The following is a 25,969-nucleotide window of genomic DNA, read 5'->3' on the forward strand; positions in this document are numbered from 1 at the left end:
ACTGATACTAGAGATAAGGTACAGCCCCACAACTGGTGATCAGCCCCTTTTCCCTTTGTCCCTATGATTTCTTTAGATGTGTTAACTCTTGAAGGTTAGGGACCATTATCTTTGTACTCCCCATAATGTATAGATTTATGTTACTTAGGCACTCAACAAGGCAGCTAGGTGGCTCAGTGGATACAGTGCTGCACTTGTATTCAGAAGACCTGAGTTTAAATCTGGCATCACACACATGCTAGCTGTTTGACCCTGGGCAAGTCACTTAACCCTTTTTGCCTCAATTTCCTCACCTTTAAAATGAGCTGGAGAAGGAAATGGTAAACTACTGCAGTATCTTTGCCAAGAAAACCCCATATAGGGTCACAAAGAGCCAGACATGACTGAACAAAAGGCAATCAACAAATATTTGTTAAATGAATGCTATGGTATCTTTATGCTTCAGTCTCCTAGTCAGGGTTATACTTTCTTATATTCCCTACCCAATAAACTCTAGTGGCTCCCAATTATCTCTAGGATCAATGATAAAGTCCTGTGTTTGGATTTTAAAGTCTTTCACAACCTGGCTCCTTTCAACTTTTAGTCTTTGCTCTAGATTCAGTGACACTGGCCTTCTTGTGTTTCTCACATATGACACTCCATATCTTGATTCTGTGACTTTTCACCAGCTGTTCCCAATGTCTGGAACTGTCTCTCGGTTTCCCTGGTTTTATTCAAGATTCAATTCAAACGCCACCTTCTGGGGGAGGCCTTTCCTACTGCTCTTTCCTCTTTACCCCCTTCCTCCCTTCCCTCTGAGATTACCTTCCATCTACACAGTATATACCTTATAGGTACAATTTTTGCACGTTGTCTCTACCATTAGAATATGATATTCTTGAGGGCAGAAACTATGTTTTTTGTATCCCCAGAGTTTACATAGTATTTGGCACATAGAGCTTAAGAAATGCCTGTTGAAAACTTAGTATTCAAGGAAGCCAATTACATGCCTAGGGTCTCTGACATGTACTGAAGTCCCAAAGGAGAAAAAAAAAACTTAGATCATTCTGTACAACCCACTAAAAATGTGGTTTGCAACCATGAAATGTACTCACCTTCTTTCTTCTTTTGCTTTGATAAACTTCTCCTCAAGGCGGGCAATTTCGTCACAAATAGCTGCATTTTCCTTTAGGAAAAATTTTGAAAAACATCATCACTTAAACAGGATCAGGAATAAAGGTATAAGCTAGGAAGTTAAGAAATCTAGTTAAAGGTAGGGGATGTTAAGTTTTTGTGGCTGGGGCATCTACTGAAGCCTAAGGAGAAAACAGGAACAAAAGTCCCTACTGGGTGATAGGGAAGAGTTCTACAACAGGACTCTTGGAAGGTATTCACAGCAGAGTGTTCAAACTTTTAATATGAATGCCAGAATAGTGTTAACTAAAGAATATGGCCGTTTCACGAGGTCCTGCCATCTCCTACATTCCTCCAGGTGCAGTGACTTTTTGGAGTGTAGTAGTAGACCTCAAAGAAGGCATTTCACCAACTAGTTGCTCAAGGTACCTTATTAAAGTAGCTAACTGCTCCCATACCTTAGGAAGAACACTTAAAAGAAGCCACAAAACAAACCTCAACATTTCCTATTAACAAGTCCATTTCCACCTCTTTTTCAAATTTATAAAAAAAATGTTTGGGACCTTCCATGCTTTTGGCAGGATGAAAAAGGAGGTGGGACACTGAATTCATAGTAAGCAGATTTTCACTCCATACTTTTAGGCTCCACGATAAATAAAATACTGTGGGCTGGCCACTATACCAGCTTTTGAAAAAGGGTTGAGACTCGAGCGGGGGAAGCAGGTTCTTGAGAGAAAACGCAGAGGTGCACCTTTGGGACAAGAACTGAGCAAGGTGTTTTATTCCGGGAGGTGGGCGGCTGGGCCGGGGAGCGGGGGTGGGGGATCCAAAGGACTCACAAACACCGTGGCCTTGGCTGCCTTCCGCAGCCGGAGGTACTTCAGCCGGTACTTCTCGTTCTGACTCTTCTTTGGGGGCTTTTTCATCCTGGGCTTGCTCGCTTGCAGCGGGGACAGAGGAGAGGAGGCAAAGCCGCCCAAGAGGCTCATGACCCGGTTCGGCCGCCGAGGCTCCAAGGAGCACGTTCCGGAGGCCCCGCCTGGGCTCGCAGCATCGGCTACTGCTCCCTAAAGAAGGAGGAGAACGGTTCGCCGGCTCCGAGTCGGGAGGGGCCGCGAGGGCCCCAGGACACAGCTGCCCAGTCCCGCTATATGGTACTGGCGCTGCACTTCCGGGTCCCGACAGCCATCGGAAGGGACCAGGGCTTAAAGGAAATGACGTTTTTGCTCGGAATGCGCGCGACTCCTGGCGGCTGAGGCCCGCGAAGCAGGCCCGGAGACCTCGGAGGGGAACTGTTGGCGGTGGCACGTTGAATGCGCGGCTGCGCGGCTAGGGCTCGGAGCCGAAGCTCTCTCTTTCAGAGGGACAAAGCCGCAGATGGGAGGGCAGGGAGGACCCATACCCTAGGTTGGGTTAGCAGTTGTATCAGGGCCGGGGAGGGGTAGCCTTGCCCCCGCACACCCTGCCTACCCCACCTTCCTGCCACAGATTTCTGTCTAGAAGACCCTGGCTTGTGCTTGGTCTCCCACGTGTCCTGTGGCCCAGGCTTTTACTCTAGACCTTGGACGGCCTTACCTCCCGTCATTTTAAGGTCAAATATGGTGGACCAAAGATCGAAGACTCTTACCTTTCCTGACATAGAAGGGGGTCTAAAAAGTCTCTTTATTTGGTATTCAGAGCTTTTGAACAGTTCACATGTATTTGGACATAAGGCTGGAGAAAGTGCCTGGATTGGGATTTCATCAGTTACAAGATATGACAGCTATAAAACACTCTGGTGTCCTCAGGATTAATGAGAAGAAGCTGCTATGAACCCGAAGTTAGCTCTAGAACCTTATTGGAATGAAAAACAAAAGCAAGGCAGAAGTGGGGTGCAGAGCTTGTAGAACCTCCTGCAGTTGCATGCAGCTTGCTATACCTGACTGGTTTATTTATATACTGTCTGATACAGAATCACATGAACCGAGCTAGAAAACGTCCTCAGATGACAAAACTGAGGCCTGGGAGTGGTGGTGTGACTTGAACAGAGTTAAGTTTCTCCACTGTGATTCCATAAACCTGATTAGTCTAACTTTCTAGATAAGTTTTTGGAATCTTCTTGTCTAGGTATTATTACCTCTGAGAAAAAACAACCCCAACCCCCAAACAGACAGTTGGATAGAAAACTGGGAAGAACTGCTGCAAAGAGTTTGAGCAAAACTAGGAGACCAATTTTAGAATAGGACCTAATGATAAATCAGGAGGCCAAGAGAATGAGGATGAAATGAGGCATTCACCTCCAGAAAGGTAATTTAGACTTGGCTAATGTGGGAATTTGTTTAGTTCAACCCTGAAGCTATGTTTGAGGGCTGGCTTGATTTTTTTCATGTCTTTTCTTTTTTAAAACTTGCTTATAGGTGGAGGGGAAGGATAGGTCAATTTAAAAAATAAAAATAGTAAACAAAAACCCCTTTAATAACTGCCCATTTAACCTCTGGTAATTAATTATGCATTTGGTGATATGTTGTTGTTCAGTCATGTCCCACTCTTTGTGACATCATTTGGGGTTTTCTTTGCAAAGATACTGGAGTGGTTTGCCATTTCATTCTCTAATTCTTTTTTTGTTTTGTGGGGCAATGGGGGTTAAGTGACTTGCCCAGGGTCACACAGCTAGTGTCAAGTGTCTTGAGTCTGGATTTGAACTCAGGTCCTCCTGAATCCAGGGCTGGTGCTCTATCTACTGCACCATCTAGCTGCCCTGATCATTTTTATAGATGAGGAAACTGAGGCAAACAGGGTTAAGTGACTTTCCCAGAGTCACACAGCTAGTAAGTGTCTGAGGCTGAATTTGAACTTGGATCCTTCTGATTCCAGGCTGTACCCTCCATTCTCTGTGCTACTTAGCTGCCCATTTAATGATATAGAGATATAGAATCCCAGTCTGTGAATGGTGGTAGGAAGTTTTCAATTTTGGTTTAATTTTTTTTTTTTTGTCAGCTGCCTAGGCTTAATTGTGTGTCTCCTTCCTTGCATCCATATGTAGACAGCAGAAAAACCTCAACTTTGTCATAGTTTTCAGGCTACTTTGAGCTAATGGATTTCAACAGTCTCCATATAGGAAAGTTTTTCTTCCTGAGGCAGTGTTTAAAGTATCCCTGGATCCTTGGTTGGGAAAATAATCATTGCAAGCCAATTTGATGAATTTTAGGTAAAGTTCTAGGAATTGAGAAGCTTTATTGGTGGTTTGAATTGCAGAAAAAAGTAAACCATTGTAAAGAGGAATTTATAATACAAAGGTCAATTGACTTCCTTCTCCCTCCTCTGCTTCCTCATCCACAGCAAAAATGAATTTATCTCTAGAAATTTAGATGTCATTGAAGATTAGATTAAGGCTAATATCAGAGAACAATGTGGATGATTTAGAAGAGGCCACCTGGAATCCCAGCTACTGGGAGAGGCTGAGCCAGGTGGATCCTTGAGGTACAGACTTCTGAGCTACATAGGGCTAACACTGATCCTCTGGGAGCAGAGGGCCATTGGGGCTGCCTAAGCATGGGCAAATGAGCCCAGGTTGGAAAAACAAACCAGGTGAAAGGTTCCATGCCAATCAGCAGCAGGATTGAGCAGTGATGACTACTGCTAGCTTGGGTAAGATAGAGAGACCTAGTCTCTACAAAAGGAAAGTTTCTGAGAAGGAATTCAGTATCATCAGTTTATCATTCCGATTAGTAGTGATTACTATTAACAGCTGTGGAGTATTTGAATTTGCGGTCAGGCAGGGATGTAGAGTCCAATTCATGGTCCTTGCCCTTGGTGTTGCAAATCTCTAGTTGAGATCATGACAAGTTCTTCATAATCCTTAAAACGTTATAAATGTATGAGTGCGAATGATGATGATGATAAAGAGGAGATGATACATTTTGAAACCTAAAGAACGTGACAGGCATTACATAACAAGTCTTTTTCTAAATTATTCATTTTGATACAGATTCTGCCCGAGTTGACCACTAAGGGCAGCTTTGGAGACAGATTGAACCCTGTTTACAGGTTCCTTTCACCATCACTTACTTTCCAAAACACGATGGACAAATTTACTCTAGACCTTGGATGGTCTTTTCTCCTGTCTTTTTAGGGTCAAATATGTTGGACCAAACATGGAAGGCTCTTACCTTTCCTGACACAAAAAAGTCTTGGACTTTAGCTGCCCTTTATTTGGTATTCAGAGCTTTTGAACAGTTCACATGTATTTGGACATAAGGCTGGAGAAAGTGCCTGGACTGGGATTTCATCAGTTACAACAAGATATGACAGCTATAAATCACTCTGGTGTCCCCAGGAACAATGAGAAAAAAGCTGCTATGACCTTGAAGTTAGCTCTAGAACCTTATTGGGTGATGAAATTTTTGAGGACGTCGAGTCACTCCTGTAAAAGTCATTATTGGCTAAATGCCCATTTAATTTCTGCCCTGTTAGGATCTTGCATCTGGATAAGGGCCATAGAACAAAAACATTGAGCAGTACATAAATAGTTCCATGACCCTCCTTTCCTGCTACATCAGTTGGACCTTTGTCCTTAGCTTCTTGCTTATTAAGATCAAAGAATACTGTGATTCGAGCCACATCCTTTTCTAATGCCTAATGGTATGGTTTCACCCAGGGAACTGAATCTTCTGGGTTATGTAGGACTTGGCCCCCAAATGAACTTCTTCAGCTATTCTAAAGTATGCATTATGTGCATTTCTATGTGTTCAGGGGTTCTCTGATTGTTCATTAGCAATGACAGCAGGTGAGGGGAATTGTTTTAATTTTCCATTAGAATTCTTATCCTGCATATCTGTGGCTATGGGTGATCATCACATGCCTTGGGTGTGAGATGTTTAGGTTTTGAGGGTTCTAAGCCAGCCAACAAGGTCATGAAATCTACTACTGTGTCAATATGGTGCTTGTGAGTTGTTGTATCTTTCAATACACACAAAACACTCAACCAGCTGAAAGAGATGATCTCAGAGATGTTGGCACGAAGGAAAAGCAGGATCACATTGAGGTCATTGATGGGGCAGCCTAGCATTTTTCTACTGAGTAGATCAAAAGCTGGTAGCATCTCATAGACAGATAGGAGTCGCTTGTCCCACTGACACAGTCGTGTCAGGTTGTACATGATCACTGGTACCAGGATTAGGTACACCACTGCACTGGAGAAGCTAATCATCTGGAAGATGGAAAGAGAGGTCAGCCTGCATGTAATCAGATCTGGGACATGAATCTCATCCTTTAGCAGCCCCATTTTGATAGAACAGCTGAACTCCTCTTGGAAGAAGATATTCAGGTGGAAGTATCCAAGGTACAGGCAGGTGGTTGAGATGAAAAGGAGTAAGAGGGAATTCCTTAGGAGGTAGGTAGCCACCAGCATGTGTGAACGCTGCTTACAAGCAAGGTACCTTTCTAGCAGGGGGAACTCAAAATACCGTTCTTTCCGAGCCCTTGGGAAGAGGAGAGAAAAATGGAAAAAAATGCAGTTATAAGAATATTCAGTGATTGGCTTTGGAGAGCTTCTTAAATCCCCACCCAAACTGAGCACTGGTAACAGAATGGAGTTTGAAAAGGGTGATTGCACTCAGTAATGTGTTCTTAGAGCTGCAATTATTATTTTGACCCCTTTTCCAAACTTCTCTATTTCTATCTAGGGCATCATCATTTTTACTGTCACCCAGTTTCGCAACTTCTACCTCTCACTCTCCTTCACCCCTAAATCCAATCAATTGGCAAGTCTTGATTCTACCTCTATGACATCTCTTACATCCATCCCATTCTCTCTACCCTAGTTCAGGCCCTTCTCAGTTCCCACATGGACTATTGTAGCAGCTTTCTATTGTTCTCTTTTGTCTCCATGCCTTTGCAGAGGTTGTCCCTCATGCCTGTAATGTACTCACTCACCTCTATCTTTTATAATCTCTAATTTCCTTCAGAGTACCTCAAGTACCACCTTTTGAATGAGGCCTGTCTTGATTTCCCCAGCTTCTCATGTCTCTGCCACACAAATTACTTGTACTTATTTTTCTATATGTTTGGAAGATAGATATACATATATATAATACATACATACATACACACATATAGATGTCTTTCACCAATAGAATATACCCTCCTATTTCTAGCACTGTGCCTGCATATAGTAGGACTTAACAAATGCTTGTTGATTGATTACAGTTTAGAGTTTTCCTTATAACAACCTCCTAAAGTAGATGATAGAGCTATCATTATCCCCATTTTACAGATTAGAAAACTGGGTTCAGATTATGTGATTTACCTAAGGTCTATTATCTACTCCTTACAATCTCAGTGTTTTTCTCATTGTGTCACAGTGCTTCTTGGGATTTTTTGGGAATTCAACTTTCTGAGAACATTAAAACACAACTACCCCAAATTTCCAGTGATGCTAATCTGGTGTGCCTGTTTTTTCTTTCCTTTGCCTCCCAGCACCTAGTACAATGAATTAAACTCTGTACCATATATATGTATGTGTGTATGTATGTATGTATGTGTACCATATATATGTGTGTGTGTGTATGTGTACCATATATATGTGTTTGTGTATATATGTATCTATGTAAGTGGAGGCACCTATCTGCTTCTTGATCAGGCAGACTATATCTAAAAATAATAAGATCATTAGGCAGCAACAGAATTTATTGTAATGAACACTGGACTGGAAATCACTAGAACAAAATGATAGGTTTTAGTCCTATGTACTTAATGTGAATTAAAAAGAATTGTATATTCAGTCTGTTTTTTCCATTCATCCACCTCACGTCATCACCACTTGCCGACGCCTACATGGGCCTGGCAAAATTATAATGATTGGAAGCCTAGTGAGGGCAGTGACTGCCCTGGCAATGGCTACAACCAGTGGGTGGAACACTGTGTGGTTTGCGGAGCCCCAGGCCAGTGCTCTCCGAGGCATAAAAATCTCAAATAACAATTAATTCTTTATAGTAGACATATGCCTTTATGCAGGAGGAACCGAATAAACAAGGTTTTGGAAGTGGAAATGAACTTGGTATGTCCAGGGAACTAAAGAAACTGTTTTGTTTGGAATAGAAGATTCAGGTTGGAGGGTAACATGGGATATGAGACTGGGAAAGGTAGAGTAGTGCTAGATTACAGCAGACCTTGAAAGACATTCTGATAGACTGAGATTTTTGTGAACTCCCCATGGCCTAAAGAACAAAGTTTTTGATTAGGGAAATGAGATGGTGAAAGTGATAATTTGGGGAGATTAAGCTTTTCAGTATGTTCATCTATAAAATGGGGATACTGTCTTTGCTTTCTCCTTTTAGATGTGTTAATAATACGAAGTATTAAGTACTTTGAACTCTTGGAAAAGAAGGTGCGGTAGACATTGATGTGATTTTAATTGCATGGATCCCAAACCTCCTTCAGACCCCTTCTCACACTCTCATTGAAACTTAGGCTTTTCAGGAGAGTACAGATAAGGACAATATATAGGTTACAGGGTTTGAGGGACAACAAACTCACTTCTCCAGCTCATCCCAGAAAACATCAGGGTCAGAGCTCTTCTGACGAATCTTCAACATATGTTGCACTAGCCGGATGGAGCGATTATAAGACTTGTCTAATTCACTGATGATGAACAGGAGGTCAGAACTGAGAGATGGAGCAGCCACATAATTCCATAGCAGAGTTGGTAGGTACATAATCACAGCCAGAGCCAAGAGGGAATAGGGGAGAACCTGAAGGGGGTAGTTGAACTTCAGTGAGTATTGTGAAGAAAAGCAAAAGTTCTAAACATATTATGAGGCGAAGGGCTTTTTAAAGAAGCCATCATTGAAGGGATAGATTTTTCTCTTTCCCCACTTCCTTTATCAAAAGTAGAAATGGCAGCATATATGGTGAGCCAGCCCAGGCCCAAGGACCAGCACTCTCTCTCAGTGTGGCCAAGGTCCATGACTCTTAACAGGATCAGGAAAATCCCCTGATCACCAACTATGTTGATAATTTTCAAGAATGGACAATTCATCAGGGAAAGGAGAGTGAAAGAAATTTTCACAAAGAGAACTAGGGACCAGAGTTTTGCAGATTTGGTAGGCCAGTGCTAGGAAAAGAGGAGTCAGCATTCTCAATCTCCATCTTTCCCTTTCTCTAATCTCAATTCCCTCAATTTTCCATATCATTAAACATTAAGATTCTACTCATCTTTAAAGGCCCAACTTAAGTCCTATCTATTATGGAATCACAGGGTCACAGACTTACTGTGGGAAGGGACCTAGTTAGAAGTCTTTTATTAGAACAAAAATCCTTTCCATAACACTTTCTTTTTTTTTTCTTTTTCAGGGCAATGAGAGTTAAGTGACTTGTCCAGGGTCACACAGCTAGTAAGTGTCAAATGTCTGAGCCTGGATTTGAACTCAGGTCCTCCTGAATCCAGGGCCGGTGCTTTATCTACTCAACACTTTCCTTTTATGAAATCTTTCCTGATTATTTCAACCTACAGTGTTCTCTCCATTTTCTGTATTGCTATATTGCTTCTTGCTCATACCACATTATCTAGCATTCAACAACATATGGTCTTTAATTGACCTCTGGGTATTTCATGTGTATCTTGTTTCCCAACTAGATTGTAAGTGTTCATGTGTTCCTTATGGTACTTAATCAGTGGTGGGTATATAGTAGACACTTGGTAATTCAATTAACTTGAATTGTTGATTCTCAGCTTTGAACTGTGTTAGAAGGGAATGGCTAGGCCTCAAACTCCTTTTGGAGGAAAGTTTGAAAAAAAATTGGAGAAGAACCCTATTTTTGCTGCAATTAATGAGGTGTTTTTTTTTTTTATAAAAAGAGGCTTTTTTTCAGTGATGCTGCTTCATGAGGTGAGAGAGGACTGGAGCCCTCTAACTTGCTAGAGCCACTTTGATCTTTTACATTTCAGAAATTGTCGCTACAAATTGGGGCTTGATTTATTGTTTGGTTGATTATCTAGGTTTAAGAAAATGTTAATAATGCAGAGTAAAATTAAAAGTGCATGAGTAAACATTTTTTTCCCCCTTAGAGAGCCTGGTTGTCAAATGTTTACCAGTGCTCTATAAACACTGCTTGACTTGAGCAGGAGTGTAGTGAAAAGCTCAGGGAATGAAGTCATTACCTGACTATAGGCCTAGTGACTGGAAGATATTAATAATAATAATAATAATAAATCATAACTTGCATTTATGTAACACTTTAAGATGTACAAAGTGCTTCACATTCATTATCTCATTTGAACCTTATTTAATCCCACAAATTCCTGTTTTAGCTAAGAGGTTCTTTTACTACAGTCCCTGGTTTTGTATGGATGTCAGGACTATGGCATTTTGGGGACCTCATAAACTCATAGACATAGGATGTTAAGCACAGTCTTTTCCACCTCTACACCCAACAATTGGGCCGGGCCATGATTATGCCTGAATTTACTGTACCTTGTGGGTCCAGAGGGATTTTGTCTTATAGTTTCCAGCAGCATCCCATTCATGATGCACCAGGGAGTCCCAACAGGAACTATCCACATAACCAGCCTGCCTGATGGTGAAGTTACTGGGAGAAAAGCAGCTGATCCGAGAACCTGGAACAGAAACAGCATTGGAATGGCATTAAACTACACAGTAGAGGCCCATGAAGTGATGTTCTCTGGAAACCACCCCTCAATCCCCCCATCACTACTATGCTTACCTTCCCAATTTCTTTCAGTTTAGTTCAATGAGCATTTATTTAAAATTTTTTTCAAATAATAAAAATCTTGGGGCAGCTAGGTGGTGCAGTGGATAGAGCACCGGCCCTGGAGTCAGGAGTACCTGAGTTCAAATCCGGCCTCAAGGCACTTGACACTTACTAGCTGTGTGACCCTGGCCAAGTCATTTAACCCCAATTGCCTCACTAAATAAAAAAAATATATAATAAAAATCTATTTTTCTCCCTACCTTCTCTTCCTTCACCTTGAAAGTAAAGAAGAGAAAACCTTTGTAATAAATATGCATAGTCAAGTAAAATAAATTCCCACATTGGTCATATCTAAAAAATATGTCTCTTTCTGCACCACTCTGTTAAGAGATGGATAACATACTTCATGATCAGTCTTCTAGGATCATGGTTGGTTATTGGTTGATCATAGTTTTCTCAAAACTGTTTGTCTTAATGATCACCAAGCATTTATTAAGCACCTACAGTATACTTCTTAGAAAAGACTGTCACACTATGGAATGTCTAGAATTCTGACCCCAAATTGGAAGGGCAAGGTAGTTATGGTAGTGGCAAAAGATCCTATTTTTTTTACACCATCATTTCTTAAACCACGAATGCTTCTATTTTGTAAATGGAGAACTTGAGGCAAAGTCAGATATCCTTTTTATATTCATTAGAGGGAGTTAGGTGGCACAGTGGAGAGTGTCAGACTTGGAGTTAGGAAGACCTCAGCTCTTTTCCTGCCTCAGACACTTACTAGCTGTGGGACTCACTTAAGCTCTCTCAGTCTCAGTTTCCTCATCTGTAAAATGGGGATAATAATACCTCACAGGATTGTTGTGAGAAGGCTCAAATAATATATGCAAAGAGCTTTGCTAAATCTTAAAACGCTAAATTAAAGCTAGCTATTACTATACCACAAAAAGGTGTCAGGACCAGGAAGAAAATGAATGCATCCCAAGCCGTAGCTGCTTCACTCACACACACACACACACACACACACACACACACACACACACACACACACACACACACACACACACACACGGAAAACAAGCTAACCAGGTACAGTAGGGAAATGGCATTGGTGGTGGGGAGGGGAGGAGAGGGGTGCAGGGCCTGGGCAGAGAGAACAAAATATTTCCCTCCTTCCTACAGCTCTGAAAAGAGATAGATGGCAACTTACCGGTGGAGAACTCCTGGGCAAATGCCAAGGACATCAGCAACAGGGGGAAGCCCACGGTCACAAATTTGATTATGCGATCTATGGGCAGCTCCAGGCGCAGTCCCTTGAGGCGCGGGCCTCTTCGGTCCGGCAGCAGGGCATCTGAGAGCATGTACTCTGCAGCAGTGTGTGCGAGGGACATGATGTTCTTGAATGGGGGACCTGCAGAGCCTTTGGGAAGGAAACTCAGGGGTAGGGAGAAGGAGCAGAGGGCAGCTTCACGTTGCTGGGCTCTGAACTGAGCGAATCGGCAGCCCAGGAATGAACTGTGCCATGAGCAAGAGACTGTTCTGTAAATAACTGGCCAGAACCCAGGGTGCTAACCCGGTACCCAGTTAATTAGAGGGAGGCTTGGAGTTTGGGTGTGCCCTGAGGATGGAGTGTCAGAACAGAATAACCATCTTTTCCCTCTGTGGCAGTCCTGAGCCTGGGAGGGGCCTCATGGCTTTATGCAGGCCTCTCATTAATGAGTTATTTTCTGCAAGGCTGCTGGGGGTGGGGAGGGGAGGCATGGGTGATGAAAAGCTATAGGGCTAGTTCCCATCCCCTATATAATTGGTGTGGAATTTGGATGGCGTTTGCTTAAATGTGTTGACCTCCCTCATTTTGTGGTTTAGGGTGGAGAAGGAGCTCCTAGACCCAGCTAGAGCTGGGTATCCCATGTCACTTGCTAGCCTGCTCCCTCTCCTAAGCCAGTAATGCTGCATTTGATATTAAAACTACCCCCTTTCCTTTGACTTTTCTGTTATATCTTTAATTTCTTCAAATATTTCAAAGATCTAGGATTTTCTTTTTTCTTTTTCTTGCTGATACAGATTGAAATCGAAGACTTGATAAACAATCTTTGAAAGTTATTATGGCTGAAAAATTCCCTATCCTAATAGATAACCTGGTAATGAGCCTCTATGAACATAGATAGGCTAGTTCTCAAATGACATTGCAAAGGGATAAATAGCCTAGAAAGAATGTAATTGAAAGAAGTGTGGATCTAGAAAATTTTGGGTGGGAATGAGAAAGGAAAAAGCAGGGAAGAGAAAATACAGGCAAGGATAAGAATGATCGTGTACTTATTTTTTAGTTAAACTGTCAATAAACATTTATTAATTTCTTTGTGTCAGGCACTATGCTAAATTCTGGGGATACAAAGTAAGGCCAACTCCTTAGGTCCCCCCACCAAAGAAAACCAAACCTGAAAAATCAAATGAAAAACCTTAACCTTAATAATCATTGCTGTCAAGGAGTTCACAGTCTAACGGAGGAGACAACGTGCAACTTTGTACAAGCAAAAAAAAAATAATATATATATATATATATATATATATATATATGATAAATTGGAGACAATCTTAAAGGGAAGGCATTAGTATTAAGAAGGACCAGGGCAGCTAGGTGGCACAGTGGATAGAGCACCGGCCCTGGATTCAGGAGGACCTGAGTTCAAATCCGGCCTCAGACACTTAACACTGGCAAGCTGTGTGACCCTGGGCAAGTCATTTAACCCCAATTGCCTCACCAAAAAAAAAAAAAAAGGAAGGACCAGGAAAGGCTTCTTGTAGAAGGTGGGACGTGAGGGAAGCCAGAAGGCTGAGAGTTCCACAAAACCGGGACAGCTAGTGAAAATACCCAGAGCTGTTGAGATGGACTGTCTTACTTAAGGAATAGCAAAGAGGCCAGTATCATTGGATTGTAGAGTTTATGGAGGAGAGTAAGGTGCAAAAAGACTGTAAAGGTAGGAATAGCAAGGTTATGAAGTGTTTTAAAAACTAAACAGAAGATGGAATGTTTGATCTTAGAGACAATAGAGAATCACTGGTGTTTATTGAATGGAGGGTGGGGGGGTCATAGTTCCCTAGGGTGTGCCTTCCTTAGGGTGCCTGACACTGTAAAAACTCAACCCAATAATGTTTTATTTTTAGAAACTGTTAAAATAATGAACTTTTCTCTAAAGCCCAATTCAAAAAGAGTATTTATTCATTTTATTCATTAAATTTCTATTATTGTTGTTTAGTTGTTACAGTTGTGTATGGCTGATCTACATATATTCATTACAGGGTCCTGGATAGTGTAGGATTATTTTAATATTAGAAAAATTGTACAAATTGTTCATAAGCCTGATTCAAACAGAGTAGGGATGAAATGTGGGTTTGGAATGGGAATGGAAGAGGGGGTGGTGGTAGAGTTTTCACTTTAATAGCTTTGGAAAATATGTTGTTGAGGACTTGGAAACCAAAAAGGGAAAATTGGGCAGCATACTATTTTTGACTGATATACGACATTTCATATTAACAGTTCATGACCAAAATTCACACCAATTTTGTTCCCTAAACTAAGGTATTCTCTATCTTCTTCCACTTTTTAAAATTTTCCTTTTCATTGGTTGCCTTTTCTGTTTCATTTTAATTTGGGGGGTGATTTTTAAAGATTTGTTGTTGTTTAGTCGTTTTTCAGTCCTGTCTGACTCTTTTTGACCTCCTTTGGGGTTTTCTTAGCAGAGGTCCTGGAGTGGTTTGTTATTTCCCTCTCCAGCTCATTTTACAGATGAGGAAACTGAGGCAAACAGGGTTAAGTGACTTGCCCAGGGTCACACAGCTAGTAAGTGTCTAAGGTCAGATTTAAACTCAGGAAGATGAGTCTTTCTGATTTCAGGCCTGGCACTCTACTGTACCACCACACTGTTGATTTTTAAGATAGTTCACTTCAAAACTTACACAGGAACATGGAGTGGCTTTAACCCAAACAAAACTTCCCTTACATTCTGGTGTTCTTCACCTTTCTCCAATCTGTCTATTCTCTGTGGATAGCAATTAGTATGGTGACAGGTTTTCTTTCATCATCTTCACTATATAGAAAGAATGGATGGCAGAGGTTCAGTACCTTAGGTGGATCTGGTTCCATTTGTCTCCTGCAATAATCCTAAGAAGGTTTTGGTTTTCTCCTGGACTCTGCTCAGGATCTTTTTTCTTTTTTGGCGAGGTAATTGGGGTTAAGTGACTTGCCTAGGGTCACACAGCTAGTATGTGTCAAGTATCTGAGGCCAGATTTGAACTCAGGTCCTCCTGACTCCAGGGCTGGTGCTCTATCAACTGCACCACCTAGCTGCCCCTAGGATCTTATTTCTTATAGGATTCTAAGATGAAACTTGGAGATTTGTTATCCTCTGCACTTTTAGGAATATGTTTGGTTTTTTCCCTCTCCCTGAGTGTGGAGGGGAAAGAATTATCTTTTATACTGTATTTCAGATTCTTTTCCAAATTCCAAGTTATGAGTTATCTGGAGGAAAATCACAGTTGGCAGTTTATGTGACTGTTGACTTGAGTGCTTTGCAATGTTTGAGAGAAGTGACTGGGTAAGTCCTTAAGAATTTTTGTTATGCTTCTGGGGAGGATATATAGAGGAGGTGTGTCTATAGTCCCTTGAATGAGTCACAGGTTACAGAAGAAACTTAGCCATGGGGAGAACTGCTCACTACTTGTCCCCATAATTTAAATCTTCTAAGGCTCCCTTGCTTTCACTTACAATAACATGTTCTTTAACCAATAGACTGAAGAATAGGGGATAATAATGATACTTCAGGACATATTTTTTCTCAAGGTTTTCTGCAAGGCAGCTTTTACCTCTTTGTTCCTCAGGCTGTAGATTAGAGGGTTTAGCATGGGGATCACTGTTGTGTAAAATACAGAAGCTACATTCTCTTGGGCCAGGGAACGGGCTGTTGAAGGTTTTAAATACATGAATGCAGTAGACCCATAAAATAGACCAACAGCTGCAATGTGGGAGCTGCAGGTGCTGAAGGCTTTGGACCTGCCTTCAGTGGAGCGGATGCGGAGGATGCTGGAGAGGATGAAAGCATAAGAAACAAGGACTGTTAAGCTGGTTGCTATGATGTTAAATCCAGCCAAAAAGAAAATCACCATCTCAATATCATAGGTGCTAGAGCAGGAAAGTTTCATGAGGGGGAGGATATCACAGAAGTAATGACTGATGAGGAATTTACAGTAAGACAATTTCAGCATAAGGACTGTCTCTGTTGTTGAACCAATGAATCCCATTACATACACCATGGTGACCAGTAGGGAGCAGATACGATGGGACATGATGACCTTATAGAGCAGTGGGCTACAGATGGCTACATAACGATCATATGCCATCACTGTCAGCATGTAACACTCAGCAATAACAAATACAAGGAAAAAATAGAGCTGAGTCATGCACCCTGGATAAGAGATTGTGTTTTTCTCCAATACAAAATTTCCCAGCATCTTGGGAGTAATAACAGAGGAGTAGCAGAGATCGACAAATGACAGATTGCTGAGGAAATAGTACATGGGGGTGTGAAGGTTGGAATTCAGCCCGATGAGTGTGATCATGCCCAGGTTTCCCACCATAGTGATCATGTAGATCCCAAGGAACAGAAAGAAAAGAGGGAGTTGGAATTCTGGACGATTGGTTAATCCTGCAAGGATAAATTCAGTCACTGCTGATTGATTTTCTGCTGCCATTTTCTTCTAAGTTAGGATGGAGAATCTGGGGAATGGAGAGAAGAACCACATTAAAGGCTGCTGCTATTTCTACCTGTTGAGGGTGGGACAGAGCTGAAATGTATAACCCAGGATTTTACTGGCCCCATTAGATCTGTATCCACTTCTCTGCAAGAAATGTATATTTCACTTTATAAAATTTCATGTTCTATCAATGCCCTTAAAAAACTTGACCTGTGGAAAAACTTTTCTAGGTGTTCTGTGCCTGTCTTTTCTCTCTCAGTACTTCATCTCCTCCTTCCTAGTTCTCTCTGATCTGGAATCATTCCTTCATTGTTTCATTCATTCAGCTCTCTGACTCACTCATTGGCAGTCTTTTTTTAATGACAAGTTTTGGATGTGTTGGAAAAGAAGTATGTTCAAGAGATTTCATTTGAAGCAGTCACTTAGGGCCTCGGGGAAAAATGCTGGAATTTATGTAGCACGTTAGAGTTTGCAAAATGCATTACAAATGTTATCTCATTTTATCCTTATAGCAACTCTAGAAAGTAGCTGCTATTGTTATTTCCATTTTATAGTTGAGGAAACTGAGGCAGGCATTGCCCATGGTCATATAGCTTGTAAGGGTCTAAGGCTGGGACTTAGATCTTCTTGATCCCAGCTCTAATGCACTGTCTACTGTATCACCTACCTGCCATCCTCTTTACCTTTGTACCTTAATTTCCTTTAGTTGGAAGGGAGGTAGTGGCTGGGCTTATGCAAAGACAAACATGGTTTGAGACAGAATGAAGTGCTATGTTAGAAACAAATTGGCATAAGAAATAGAGAGCTAGCCTTGGAGTAAAGAAAACCTAGATTCAGATCTTGCCTCTGACAGATCCTAGCTGTGTGACTGTGGGCAACTCACTTAACCTCTGTGTCTTAGGCATCTTTCTAAAACATAGTCACACAGGATTTCGTATGGTTCACTTTTGGAGGAAGTTTCCACTTTGAGTTTTTTACAGAGATGAATATAGAGGTCTAGACCTTTATCCCTCTACACCCCCACCCCAAAGGATAAGTATGTGTATGTATATATACATGTGTGTATATGTATATATACATATGTGTGCATACATATGCATATATAGCTATACCTTTCTCACTGTTTTATGTGAATAACTGAACAAGTTATAAACTCAGTTACTGAATCCTGTTTTGAATCTTACTGTCAATACATATATTTGTGAGAGGTGGGTTTTTTTTGTTTTGTTTTGTATTTTAGCATTTCTTATGTTTCTAGGAAATAAATACCGGTTTCATATGTAATATTGCACATTGAATACCTTTCTACTCCCACTTTTAGGGAAAGCCCAAACACAAGCTTAAACCTAAACTTTAAATAATTTGTCCCAGGAGTTATGAGTTAGGAATTCAACCAACCAGAGAGTTTGAGAAAAGGGAACCCTCTTACTACAACACCTCTCCCCTCCCACTCACCGCCAGCTTCATCCATTAGAGACCAGGAAGGTAGAATTCAGTCCAGACCACCTACATGCCTGATCAGAAGGACCTCATAATAGAAAATGGAGTGGGCACAGTAACTCTCCCCCATGGGCCCAGCAGTGCTTCCTTAAAATTATATATGTACTTGTCTCTCCTGTCCAGATGTTAAGTTCTTGTCTTTCATTTTTATCCTTTTATTCCTTATGCCTGGCACATAGCGCTTAAATAAATGTTTATTGTTTTACTTTCTGTCATTCATTTGGGTCTAGAAGCCTAGCCTCCCTGCTTCAAGATGCAGTTTCCTCGGAGCCCTCTTATTCTCCTAATCTACTGAACCTACTGAGGCCCTCCACCACTGCCTTTCTTAACTACCATAGACTCCCAGCCTACTCCTGGTGGGTCCAATCGTGGTTAGACTGCTGCTTTCTTCAGCTACACTGAACCTTTTCATAGTCTGAATCTGGTCCATTTCCACAAATGTTTGTCTGGCCCTTAGAGAAAGTGGGGATCAAGAGAGAGGAGCCATGGGTTTCCTGGATGACTCCCAACCCCATCCTTGGCACTGGCAATGGCCTCAGGCAACTATTTCCCTGCTCTTATCTCTACCTTATCACTGCTAACTCTAGTAAAGAACTAGAAACAAAGTTGATGGCCATTGATTGGGAGAACAACTAAGCAACCTGTGGTGCATGAAATAGCAATGTACTATGTTGTAAGGAGTGATGAATATAAAGAATTTGGAGTAGTATGGGAAGATTTATGTGTGAAGTAAACAGAACTAGGAAAATAATATGCATAAGAGCTACAACGATATTGCATATAATTTCAGACTCCATTAATGTTAGTTTTACTGAAATTTTTCTCCTCTTTCCCTCTTATTCTCTGTTATAAGGGATGGTATTCTGGGTAGAAGCATAAAGGAGGGATATATCCAGAAATGTAAAAATAATGTAAAAACAAAAGATACCAATATATCTTTAAAAAAAGCTAATTCCCTGATGTGGTTATCTGATAGAACTAAGTCCTATTTTGATGGATAATGATCTGTATATTTGTCTGTTACCTAAAATTTCCCCAGTATGATGAATACATATTTTAATTATGTTTACTTAATAAACATGCATTCGTCCTTTCAAATAAAGATTTGTGAGAGTGTGAGTTGTTGGGTACAATCTGCCAAGATGTATTATTGCCAAAGCTAAAAGACTTTAAGACTCATGGAATATATGTAAAGGACTCTTACCAATCCAGCCAAATGCAACACTAGTTTTACAATATTACATGTTCTAATGAACTCTGCATTCCAGCCAAATTAGCCGACTTGGTGCCCCCCATATACTACATTCCAGCTTCCTTTTCTATGTTTTTTTGTTTTTTTTTTTTTGGCGGGGCAATGAGGGTTAAGTGACTTGCTCAGGGTCACACAGCTAGTGTCAAGTTTCTGAGGTCATATTTGAACTCAGGTCCTTCTGAATCCAGGGCCGATGCTTTATCCACTGTGCCACTTAGCTGTGTTTTTTTTTTACAGGCTGTTGCCTATGTCTGGAATACTCTCCTTCCTTGACTCTGCATCTAGGAATCCCTGTCTCGTTCAAGAGGATTTTTCTAACTTCTTCAGCTGTTAGATCTCCTTCCTTCCCTCTAAAACTTTAAATCTATTTTGCATATTTTGCATTTACTTAGAGAGGATGCATGTTGTATCCTCTCAGTAAAATATAATGTCCATCAGGGCAAGGACGATCTTGGTATTGTTTTTATATCCCTGATGTCTGGTGCTGTGCCTGGCTCATAGTAGATGCTTGATAAATATTTACTGACTAATTTATTGAATATAAACTCATCTATAAAATCTTATAAAGGAGCATAGTGATGGATTAGGAGAAGGCTTGCTGAATATAAGAGAAACAGCAGAGAGAAAAAACAAATTTAGAGAAAGCTTGGCAAGAGGTCTAATTAAGCCCAACTATCCCAAGAACATTTAAGGATGGAACTGGAAAGAGGAAAAGAAACATGATAAATGGAAAATATTGGTCAGTTACTCTGATAAACTATTCTACCCACCAATGACATTGGAACCACCATATTTTTACTCTAACATCATTGTCCCTGGTGTGGTGCATGAGGAAGTAGACATGTCATTAAAGACAACAAGGATTTGAAGAGCAGCTGAACTAGACTAAATGTAAGAGGAAGTTGATGCTTTAGATGATGCAGTTTTAAGGGCATTAATATATCTAAAAGAGGAGAGGACAGGAAATATTTGGAAAAATCATTCATACTATTAGTTTTGAAAAGGGAAATTGAGAAAATATCTGTAATTACCTACCTATATGTTTGCTTTCCCATCTCTACAAATCTTTATAAGAATGATCTACAAATAAGTATAATACAAGTTAAAAATCATAAATGCATAGGTAAGTACAGGGGGGCCTGAACAATTTCAGAATGAAGAGATCACTTAGCTTGGAGAATCACACAAGGTGTCACCCAGAAAGTGGCATTTGATCTTGGCCTTGAAGGAAGAAAAGGATGTTATTATAGAGATAGGGGTGGAAATGAAAGTCTGTTGCAGGCAGGCACAGGATGAGGTGGGAGATGAGATCTGGGAACAGCACATGGAACAGTTTGCAAAATAAGTCTGGAAAGATAGACTGGAATCAGATTGTAGAAAGCTTTGAATGTCAGACTGAATAGTATTTGATTTGGTAGAAAAAGGATACTCTTGAAAATTTTTGAATAGGAAAGTGACCTGGTCAGATCTGTCTGTGCATTATAAGTAAGACGACTTTAACAGTGATGAAAAGGGATGAAATGAAGAGGGAAGAGACTGGAGGCAGAGAGACCAGGTGGTTATAGTAGTATGAGTAGTAGAAAGGACAGGTAATGAAGTTCTGAATTAGGGGAGATAACTGTGGAAGAAGACACAGGTTCAGCACCTACTATATGGAAACAAGAGGGTATGCAAGAGACATAATGGAGGTAGAATTGGCATTTGGCAACTGACTGAATGCATCAGTGAAAGAGCCTTGCCTGGCCTCAAACCTCGAAACTCCACCTCTGATAACATCTGCCTTATTTGTTCCAACCCATTTTGAGAAATCTACTTGTGTCTCTAATTCGCAACACTAAGAGCATGATGTATGTGTGCTTGATGTAGATAAATAAGAGTGGCTTTAGTTGATGAAATATCCAAATATGCCCATGTCTAAGATAGGGAGAGGGCTTACAGGAAAGAATTGCTATTTTCTGTTTTTTAAAATAGTCTTTCTTTCTGTGTTAATAGGATCTATATGGTTTTCAAGGGGAGTAGAACTTTGAGTCTACTAGGTTCTTAGCTCTTTGAGAGTAAGGACTGTAGTGGTTTCTATTCCCAGTGCCTGGCATAATACTTTGTAAGTGCTTAAATTTTTTTCTCCTGAATTGTGTTCAAATTAGCTGTTCAGACTTTGTCCTTAGCACTCTCTCTGGATTTGAGGTCTCAACAACTTAGCGAAATATTATTTTTCCCTTTTGGGGACTGAAAGGTAAACTCTGAAAGCCACAGGGAACACAATTTCATCCTCAGTGGGCTGTTGGCAATTAGTATCAATAGTGCCTATAATTTTTTTTTGGGGGGGCCCTGAAACTCATATACATGTAACAAAATTGTAAAGAAAAATTCATTGTTTTACGTAGGTAGAAATGTGCTCATGGGTATGGGCAGATTATTGTCTTCTGTGTATCAATGCTAAATAACCTTGTTTCCTTCGCTAACTGCGCCACTAAAATTTTGCTTATTATAGTGCCTCTTCTTGATGTAGAGGTTATCGAAGGCTTTACCAGTACTAGATAATTTTTGGCAGATCCCATCAAGCTGGAGTGGCTCTGAGAATGAGGTAGTACTAGACAGTGCTTGTGTCTGTCATCTTATGATAAGCATAGAAACTCATCACCATAAGGTAGATTGTTAAAGATCTTAAAGACCAACTACCAAGGCATGGAGAGGTTGGGATCAGTGTCAAGGGGTATCCTTTCCAGTAAAAGCTGGAATCTTTTATTGAATAAGAATAAGCATGCTAAGGGATAGATGCAATTAGTAGCAGGCATCTTAGCCCAAGGAAAGAAACCTAGTTCCAGCTGAGCAGTCAGGCAGGACCTATGTTGTGGCCATGGAAGCAGGCAAAAGGCAAGAATGAGGGGTTAGTGAATTGAGAGAATTCTGTGATTTTTAGGAGTCAAGGTAGAATTACTTCTTGAAAATCAGAGTAAATTGGAAGAGTGGCTTAGCTTCAGGAAAGATGAAAACTTGGAGAATATGACAAAACCTGACAGTTTCTTTGGGACTAAAATTACTTAGAGAAAGCAGTTGGGTAGAACTAGAAATAATATGGAAGGAAGGACCTAGGTTGGCAACTGCAAAGTCCTGGTATCTAGCCTATGGGCTCTCTGTAGAAAAATCAAAGCCTCAAAACTTTCTGTTTATGGAACTTAAGTTCTTTTAAAATGTACTTTTAGGCAGCTGTGGCAGATAGTGGTAAAGTGACTAGCATGCTAGAAATAGAGTCAGGACAACTTTATCACGTTCTGCCTCTAATTTTGAATTTTTATAGCTTTTGTTCCCCAGTTGTGTGACCCTGGGCAAGTCATTTAACATCTGTTTGCCCCAGTTTTCTCTACTGGAAAATGGGGATAATAATAGCACCCACCTTGTAGGGCTGTTGTGAGGATCAAATGAAAAAACCTTTGTATAAGAAGAACTTAGCATAGTACTTGGCTCAGTAGACTTTATATGGAAATGCTTTTCCTCTTCCTTTTTCCTTTCCCCATAACAGAAAGCTCTTTATGTCAGAGGTTCAGCTATAAAAATTAGGAGAGATCTACAGTTGACTTGAAATATGAAGATCAAAGTAATTTATTTACCAGGAGACTGATTGTCTGTAGGAGGAAGCTAGAGGGGTTCTCTTCAAATTTAAGAAGCAAAGGCAAGTGGAGGGTTTGTTTATGTAGTCAGCAGTATTTTGCTGTGAGGTGATTTTTCATTTTCTTTCCCCTTTCCCATTTTGTCAAAGGAAGATGGGAAAGAGCCTAAAGCGTGGAAGAACAGACAAAGTCTTATGATTGGTAAGTTGTAAGGAGAAATCAATCAGGTTGTTTCAGTTACTGTGAAGATCAAATGGCAAATGGAAGCTACCCAATGAGGACATTTGACAGTACTTGTGACTAGAGGTCTTGGAGCTCTGAGTAAACTGAAAAGGATGAACAGTTCTGTAGAAATGTATGTCCTGGGGTAGCTAGGTGGCGCAGTGGATAAAGCACCGGCCTTGGATTCAGGAGTACCTGAGTTCAAATCCGGCCTTAGACACTTGACTTACTAGCTGTGTGACCCTGGGTAAGTCACTTAACCCCCATTGCCCAGCAAAAAGAAAAAAAAGAAAAAAAAGAAATGCATGTCCTACTTAATTCTGGTGCTGAAAGCAAGGCTACATTAAGTAGTGATGCAGAAGAGTGAAAAGTTAGAGTTTGTGTAGGTGTTTATGTAGCATGGTATAATGGAAAAAGCATTAGTTTTAATAATACTAGCTAGCATTTTTAGAACACTTTAAGGTTTGCAAAGTACTTTACAAATATTATCTCTTTGATCCACACAACTCTGTGAGGTATGTGCTATTATTATCTTATTTTACCCATGAGGAAACTTTGACATTAAATGACTTGACAAAGGTTACACAGGAAGAAAGTGTCTAAGGCAGGATTTGCACTCAGGTCTTCCTTACTCCAAAGCTACTTCTTCATCTGCTGCACTTCCTGCCAGCTGGAAAAAATTGAAAGTAGTTTGGCAGGAAATAGGTTTGGATCAACATCTTAATCATATGCCACAATAAATTTCAAATGGCTATGTGACCTAAATATAAAAGGTCACATTATAAGAAGTGAGAGGAGAATAGGAGGACCCTTGCACAACTATGGCTAGGGTAAGAATGTTTAATTCACAAGGTATAAAAAATAATTTTGGGGGGCAGTGTGGTACAGACCTGTAATTTCTTAGTGGTGGTCATAAGTACAATTTTGGCTATATAAAATTAATAATCTTTTTCATGAACAAAATAAATACACCTTGGATTAGAAAGGAAACTTTCAATTGAGAAAAAAATCTTTGTACCAAATATCTTTCATAAGGATCTGATATGTAAGCGATATAGGGAATTAACACAAACATGAGAGGCAGTACTGCCGGTGGATAGAGAACTGGTTTCAGAATCAGGAAGACTAGGCTTTAAGTTCCTCTTATGACATATGCTAATTGTCTGATCCTGGGCAGTAACTTCTTGGTTTCTTATTCAGTCTTCTAAGTTGTAGAGCAAATGCTGCAATGATCTGCAATGGTAGAGGAAGTTTCCTTACTAGGAGTTTCCTGTGCCGAGGAAAGCATAATTCCAGTCCGAAAATCTCCACAAATATATGACCAAGACCCATTCTCCAAAAAATAAGTGGTCAAAGGATAGGAACAAGAAAATTGTTCTTTTAGAAAAATTGAAAGCTATGAATATTACAAAGAACAAATAAGAGAAATACAAATTAAAAGAATTCTGAGGTTTCATCTCACATTAAGCAAATTGCCAAATATGACAAAAGAAGAATCTACTCAACATTAGAGGAACTGTAGCTCAAGTAGGTAAACTAATATACTGTTAGTACAGCTGTGAATTGGTCCAGTCATTCTGGAAAATAATTTGGAATTAGGTGATAAAAGTATCTAAACTCTTCATATACATTGATTCCACTACTGGGACTATTTTCCAAGGAAGTCAAAGACAGAAAGGGGGTCCCGTATATATGAAAATGATAATTATTACATTTTTGTGCTAAAAAACTAGAAAAAAGTAGAGAAGTGAAGATGGGAGAAGAATGGGGGGAGGGGAAAGGAGTTAAGGGAAGAAAGGGGAAAGGTAGAGTAAATGAGAAGACAAGAAGAGAAAAACACATAGAAATAGATGGAAACTGAGAAAAGTTACTTCCTATATTCCATTACCATCAATTCAAGATACTTGTAAGATAGCAAGACTTTCACATGCTATGAACTTTCTGGTCTACTACCTGTTAATGTTGTTTGGAGAAATCTCTGTGGGACAAAGATCTAACTTTTATATCCAAATAGAAGAAATCAATAACTAATAAAATTGGGTGAGGATAGCAAGAATGTATATCAAGTGTCAATGATCTTACCTTGAGGTTGCACCAGTAGTATTAGCCAACTTTCAGATGGTTAGGACTGATACTGTTGGCAATGCAGTAATCAGGATTATATGGAGAAAAATGCCTTAGATTTCTTTCTTAAAATTAGGGAAAAGGAAGACAATATAGGAGGAAGAAAAAGGATGTGATTAAATTTTGTATATTCAGGCTCATACAGTACAAAAACAGGAACTAGTGGAGTATATTTTCCTTTCTGTTACCAAAGCTTGAAACCTAGAATTAAATATACACTGAAGAAAGATGAAATGTAGGTACTTTCCCCACTCAGCCCTAGGAATTTTAGGGGATCCCTTGGTTCCTATGTTGAATAAATATACTTATTTTTATCTAGTTCTATCTCTTTTTGGAGGAATCAGACATCCAGGACAACCAAGAAAAATAAATTCCTGGATTTTAACCTAGGTATAAGCATTTTTGGTTTTATATTAGTGAGCTCTGTAACTGAATGGAAATTCATGGACAGAAGTTCTCCTGGGAGCCCATCACCTAGTCTCTGGACTAGGATCCTTAAGGGAAAAACAATTAGAGTTTGCATTTATATCCTGTGAAGTTCCTATTAAGTTTTCAGATATTTAACATTCCTTTTGAGGGATCTGAGTAAGCCTTATTTCTGACCAGCCTTGGCTTTGGTATTGGGATAGATATTTACCTTTATAATCATTATTAATATCAACATTATAGTAATCATCAAAATTATCGTTATTAACATGATAATGATAATTTT

At 40.2% G+C, this 25,969-nt stretch overlaps 3 protein-coding genes across 5 annotated transcripts in view; all 3 read right to left on the bottom strand.

The window, feature by feature from the left end:
• The window catches only part of TBRG1 (transforming growth factor beta regulator 1), a 28,003-nt gene extending 25,672 nt beyond the window's left edge, over nt 1-2,331 (bottom strand). For 2 of the 3 annotated variants that reach the window (XM_043994213.1, XM_043994212.1), the window contains exons 1-2: nt 1,953-2,331; nt 1,095-1,165 (exon numbers count right to left, since the gene is read on the bottom strand). In XM_043994213.1, the coding sequence (XP_043850148.1) occupies nt 1,095-1,165; nt 1,953-2,102 (221 nt within the window). In that variant the 5' untranslated portion in view covers nt 2,103-2,331. The remainder of the gene's footprint in view (nt 1-1,094; nt 1,166-1,952) is intronic. The other variant, XM_043994211.1, reaches the window with a different exon arrangement.
• A 3,601-nt stretch (nt 2,332-5,932) lies between these two features.
• On the bottom strand, nt 5,933-12,191 carry PANX3 (pannexin 3). Its single transcript, XM_043991071.1, has 4 exons — nt 12,011-12,191; nt 10,566-10,708; nt 8,629-8,843; nt 5,933-6,572 (listed from the first exon to the last, which is right to left on the bottom strand). The coding sequence occupies exons 1-4, from the start codon at nt 12,189-12,191 to the stop codon at nt 5,933-5,935; spliced, it is 1,179 nt and encodes a 392-aa protein (XP_043847006.1).
• A 3,427-nt stretch (nt 12,192-15,618) lies between these two features.
• LOC122751650 (olfactory receptor 151) lies at nt 15,619-16,599 on the bottom strand. Its single transcript, XM_043998777.1, has one exon. It carries the CDS (start codon nt 16,546-16,548, stop codon nt 15,619-15,621), a length of 930 nt encoding a protein of 309 aa, XP_043854712.1. The 5' UTR covers nt 16,549-16,599.
• Nucleotides 16,600-25,969: the final 9,370 nt, after the last annotated feature.

Source organism: Dromiciops gliroides, chromosome 3 (assembly GCF_019393635.1).
Source record: "Dromiciops gliroides isolate mDroGli1 chromosome 3, mDroGli1.pri, whole genome shotgun sequence".
Taxonomy (NCBI): Eukaryota; Metazoa; Chordata; class Mammalia; order Microbiotheria; family Microbiotheriidae; genus Dromiciops; species Dromiciops gliroides.